The sequence below is a fragment of the Salvelinus namaycush genome, chromosome 37 (assembly GCF_016432855.1).
Source record: "Salvelinus namaycush isolate Seneca chromosome 37, SaNama_1.0, whole genome shotgun sequence".
Lineage (NCBI taxonomy): Eukaryota > Metazoa > Chordata > Actinopteri > Salmoniformes > Salmonidae > Salvelinus > Salvelinus namaycush.
Genome location: NC_052343.1, coordinates 15,920,866 through 15,926,982, shown reverse-complemented (window position 1 = coordinate 15,926,982; position 6,117 = coordinate 15,920,866). Strand labels below are relative to the sequence as shown.

Below are 6,117 nucleotides of genomic sequence, written 5' to 3'. Positions count from 1 at the left end.
CAGGAGAGTCTGGCTACAGGCTGCAGAGTGTGTGTGAGTGAGAGCATCAATAGATCTGACCCGGAGGAGAGTGTGTGTGTAGCTTGTGTGGGAGACAGAAGGGAGAGCGGAACGCACGGGCACAACTTGGGATAACTTACCTGGCAGGAGAGAAACATCTCTCTCGCTCCATCTCTTCTATCATCTATCTCTCTCCTTGCTAACGGATTCAAGCGGTGTGATAGACTACTGGTCTGGCTGCGGGGAAGGTGTTAATGTGTGCCTATAGGATGTGCGCGTTCGGTGGGATGTTGTGTCGCGTGGTGTCGGTGCTGTGGCTGGTCCTTTCGGTGGTCTCGGGGTTCAACCTGCATGCGGAGCGCCCGGCGGTGTACGGAGGACCAGAGGGGAGCTACTTTGGTTACTCCGTGGACTTCTACCGACCGACCCCCGAAAGCAGCACGTGAGTGACAACAGTCCGAGACCACAACTATCACTTTAAAACATAGCATTTTGTATGTTGTTAATTTCAATTTCGAACAGCCTACAAAGGTCTGCGGGTTCATGTTGGATTAATATGAATTAAGTCTGGATTCCCAGAAAAAACATGTCCGAACACAGAGATGGGTTCACTCTCCTAATAAAATAGTAGAATAGAATATCATTATTTCAACAGGAAATTCGTCTTGCAAGTGAACACAAATACAGTTACAAATGTCACAGAATAGTAGACTAAGTTGGGACAGTTTTCCAAGCACACCAATATTTCATAGTGCTAGTAGCCTACTGTACTTGTGCTTTCTGTGCTGACTGTGATGAGCGCTGGGATTTGTAAATGAACTGAGGACTGTTTTATTACCAAGATGCTCCTATCATGTTTCTTGTTTCAGCTCCTTAGTTTTATGCACTGGATAAGAGCTTCCGCTAAATAACTAAAATATGAATGTGTCTTGCCCAATGAATGTGTGTAGTAATCTGTCTCTCTAGCAGTGTGTGTGTCTCTGTGTGCTAAAGACCATTTATTTATCTTAAGTTTTGTGTGTGAACATTCGGTTAGTGGCATTATACCTCTGTCATGACTGTGTCCCTGCAGGTTGAGTGTGTTGGTGGGAGCGCCCAAGGCCAACACGTCCCAGCCAGGCATCATAGAGGGAGGAGCTGTCTACTACTGTCCCTATCCCCCAAACCCTGACCCCACCAAGCTACCCTACAGCTGCACACAGATACCCTTCGACAACGCCAGTGAGTTACACCATGCTGTGTACCTGTGTGCGTGTGTGTGTGTGACGTGTGTTTGCGTGTGTGTGTGTGTGTGTGTGTGTGTGTGTGTGTGTGTGTGTGTGTGTGTGTGTGTGTGTGTGTGTGTGTGTGTGTGTGTGTGTGTGTGTGTGTGTGTGTATGTGCTAGTTCTGCTCACACAAAGTTCATGAGTGAGTATGAAGGGGTTAACTCCTGCCCATGTGGTTGGCTTCAGGTTTCAGGGGCACAGAAGAACCGTACGTGTGTGTGTGTGTTCCTGTTAGAAGTGTAATTTCACCCGATGCACTTCATCCGGACAAATAACAGAACACAAGAGAGCGCCCTCACCACTAATGTGTGTAAGTGTGTGCATGTTCTGTGTGTTTGTGAGTGTGTGTGTGTGTGTGTGTGTGTGTGTGTGTGTGTGTGTGTGTGTGTGTGTGTGTGTGTGTGTGTGTGTGTGTGTGTGTGTGTGTGTGTGTGTGTGTGTGTGTGTGTGTGTGTGTGTGTGTGTGTGTGATCCATATGGTCTTTGTCAGCTGGAGTGTGTATGAAGAGGGCCATAGAAAAATAACTACTATTAATTTCTATGAGAAAGATATGTTGGTGAGTGGTGGCTGAATGCATCTGTCTGTCTGGTGTTCTGGAATTCTGGTACTGTCATCTCTGGTTCTTTACTGAAAAACGACTTCCTGTTGCACTAATCGGTCTATTCTGATAGGATGGGCAATCAATTTCATAGAGATGAATAACTCCTCTACTCTCGTTCTCCCTTAATCTCTGCCTCGCTTCCTCTCTCTCTGTCTCTCTCTCTCTGTATCTCTCTCTCTCTCTCTCTCTCTCTCTCTATCACTCTCTCAATTATCCTGGGGGAGGGGTAAATTGTGAGTGTGTATGAAGCGGTCAGGGGGCTAGGGGGGGTAAACTGTGAGCACATGGGAATTTAGTTTCCCTCTGAGACTGGAGGGGATAAGAGGGAGGGGAGGTCTGCTTTTTATTAGATCTTCAAATTCATCCTTGTGTGTGTGTGTGTGTGTGTGTGTGTGTGTGTGTGTGTGTGTGTGTGTGTGTGTGTGTGTGTGTGTGTGTGTGTGTGTGTGTGTGTGTGTGTGTGTGTGTGTGTGTGTGTGTGTGATTGATGTGCATGGATATGGTGGATATGGCTAGAGTTACTGTAGCCTCATTAATACAGGTACAAACCAGCGACATGAGAGACACATACACACACCCACGCATATAATCTATCATCACACACACACACACACACACACACACACACACACACACACACACACACACACACACACACACACACACACACACACACACACACACACACACACACACACACACACACACACACAGAGAGCCATACTGGGTAGGGCCTCAGTCAGGGAGAAAGACAGGGAGAGGAGGGGGAAGGAGAGAGAGATTGAAGGAATTAAGCAATAAGACTAGAGAGGGTGCAATATGGCGATCAGTGGCATGGCTGTGGTGCGCCTGGCCTGGTGCAGTCAAAGGGAAGAGACCAAGCCACTTACTGGGTTAGGGGTTAGGAACAGTGTGCAGTTGCGCATGAGGTCATTCTAATGACAAAACATGACATAATATATATGGGAATAGTTCACTCAAATTTCATAATTAGTTAATCTCTTTCTTACCTTGTCGTCTAGAATGGGCCGGGAGAAACGGCAGTCTTCAGTGTGTGTGTGTGTAGGTTGCTGGTGTTTTATGAGGCGTAGACGCCGTCTCTCTAAACAGGCCCAGCTGGCCTTCAATAACACAGGAAAAGATCTGCACTGGAGCAGGCTAACACCCACTGACACACACAAACACACACACACACACAGTCATACGCATTTACAGCATGACAATGGACATTAAAGATCAAGGTGTATTTCTAGAAACTTCAATAGAAACATTTTAAAAAGTTAGTGTTACTTTAGTTAGCTTCCAAATCTGGGCCTTCCATGGTGTATAGGCAGGCATGACCCATGTTGTACATAGACTAGACCTATTAGGGCTGGGGCAGGTCGATTGATGCCATAATAAAACTCTCTTCCTCTTTCCCTCCTCCCTCCCCCCATCTCTCTCTATAGATAACAGGATGATTAAGGTTAATGGCACCAGGGAGCCTCTGGAGTTCAAGTCTCACCAGTGGTTTGGAGCCTCAGTTAGAACTCACAAAGGCAAAGTGGTGGTGAGGAATGATATTCTGTCTAACCCTAACCCGTCATAGATGTAAACCATCAGTGCTATGATTAACTAATACACTTTGATCCAGTCATATACATGCCATGTGTGTGTGTGTGTGCATGCGTTTGTGTGTCTAGGCCTGTGCTCCTCTCTACCACTGGCGTACAGTGAAGGTGAACGGTGAGAAGGACCCGGTAGGAACCTGCTATGTTGCCGTGCAGAACTTCAGCGCCTACGCAGAATACTCACCCTGTAGGACCAGTGAGTTCACACACACACACACACGCACGCACGCACGCACACACACACACACACACACACACACACACACACACACACACACACACACACACACACACACACACACACACACACACACACACACACACACACACCTTGATCTTTAATGTCCATCTATATACTTCTGGCGCCGACAGAGATGGCCGCCTCGCTTCGCGTTCCTAGGAAACTATGCAGTATTTTGTTTTTTGTTGTTGAGAAATTGTTAGGTTATATTACTTGTTAGATATTACTGCATGGTCGGAACTAGAAGCACAAGCATTTCGCTACACTTGACATCTGCTAACCATGTGGATGACACAGACACACAGACACACACACACACACACACACACACACACACACAACGTACAAACACATACACACAAACACACATACGCACTTGTGATGGTGGGGAAAAATCGATGCTACTATATCGATACTTTGACTCCAAGTATCGATTTGTAAAATGTATTTATACATTTTTTGATGCTAGGTAGCATTAGCTAATTGGCTGAACCTGCGCCAAAACTCAGGTTTTTATCCTATAGCTAGTTCACAATTTTCTTTTTAAATAGTGAGCCAACATGTTTTCAGCATTTTTATTTCCGTGGTTGATTAAAACAAATTTTCTCATGCTCTCTCTTGTCTCTCTGCAGCAGACATGCAGAATAGTGAGCAATATATTTGGAACATCAAATTGCAATAAAATCGCAGTAGCGAATTGCAATATGTATAGAATCATGAGAAACCCTGGCCATTTCCAGCCCTAATACACACACACCAAATTGCAAGACAACAGCATCTTGTAGTAAAAGAGGCTAGATACTCAGTACTCTGATATACTGTCTATGGCTGGAGACTAACAGGCTACAGTCAAAACCATTAGCAGGATAAGAAGCTATGGTCACTTTCAGGTGGCCAGTTGTAAACACCCACTGGAACACACAACTAGGCTTGGGCGGTATACCGTATATACCGTATAGCGGGGGTATTTGAAAAAAGCCACTTGATGGTTTTTCAATACTGTCAAAACAAAAGTTTTTCAATTCATTTTAATATTTCTAGCTACTTTTTAAGTTATTACCTGCAGTCAACTTGTGCAATACCTTAGGAGATAAAGCATGTTGCGTTCTTCATTTTAACCTGTCACAATATTTTAGATGAGCCAGTCACGTGTGTGTTTGTAAATAGCACAATGGGAGAAAGTGAGCTGGTGAGACCATAGCGTTCTATATCTATCAGAGTCTCTGTTGTGCAGCGCACATGAGGTGATGACGTTACACTTGTATGCAAATCACTGCAAATCAAGTCAAAGAGCTCTGGATGAGTTATCTGTATTGCTGCCATTTTTTCCCTGTGTTTCTACCAATATTTTTTTTCTCCCCCGTTCATCTCGCATCTACACATGCTGCTCTTCTTTTAGAAAAGCACGCATCACAACTTTGCTCATTTGCACAACATCTCTTGTTCACTTTTGCTTGGAAACGTCCACACTCACCGAAAATGACATTCGGTAGGTACTAGCTATGCTTGTATAACTTCATGAGCTGTATTTGCCTGTCTGCAATTAGTTTATGTTCGTTTTCGCTCGTTAGCATTTAGTTATGTAATTTCACTATTAGTTTGTGCAAATTTTACTAGCATTCTGGGAATAGAGGCCCAATGGGCTTTTCTTGTGTTTTTAGCCCCGCCTTATGTGCTATGCCGGTAATACCGTAAATCCCGGTATGAGAGAAGGAAGGTATGATAATATGAAAATCTGAATACCGTACAACCTAACTAGGAGGCATGCAACTTAGTCCGTTTCAATCACAGAGGGCCTTGGTCATGTGAACATGTGAACCCTCTTCCTCTCACTTATCATTGACTCTCTACAAAAATATCCTGACATACACACACACACACACACACACACACACACACACACACACACACACACACACACACACACACACACACAAACAAACAGATCTGGTGTTTTAGTGATTCTGGGGGTTATTTAAAGGTTTTGTTTTATGTTGTCAGTAAGATTTGACCACATCGACATCAAACAACTATGTAATTTCACTAAAAGAAAAACATAAAACATTCTACTCTACTGGACAGTTTTTATTGAGATCAACGTGATGGTTCCAAGGGGGTTGGACGCACAATGCTACTGTACAAACCCAGCACACCTGCACTCGCGCACGCACACATACACATATACACACACACGTATGCACACACACACACTCAGTCTCTGTAATGTTTCCAACCCAGTGTGTGTGTTTCAACCTTTCTCTCTGGGAGCTCCTTGTTTAGATTTTAATGTGGATTTATGACCTCCGAGCTTACACACTCCAGCTTACACACATAGCAGTCAGTATATGTGTGTGTGTGTGTGTGTGTGTGTGTGTGTGTGTGTGTGTGTGTGTGTGT

The 6,117-nt window shown here is 44.5% G+C and overlaps 1 protein-coding gene across 1 annotated transcript in view; it reads left to right on the top strand.

Moving 5' to 3' along the window:
• LOC120031418 (integrin alpha-8-like) overlaps positions 1-6,117 on the top strand; it is an 82,383-nt gene continuing 76,266 nt past the window's right edge. The window contains exons 1-4 of the mRNA XM_038977157.1: positions 1-442; positions 1,073-1,221; positions 3,318-3,418; positions 3,552-3,675. Of these exons, the coding sequence (XP_038833085.1) occupies positions 255-442; positions 1,073-1,221; positions 3,318-3,418; positions 3,552-3,675 (562 nt within the window). The 5' untranslated portion in view covers positions 1-254. The remainder of the gene's footprint in view (positions 443-1,072; positions 1,222-3,317; positions 3,419-3,551; positions 3,676-6,117) is intronic.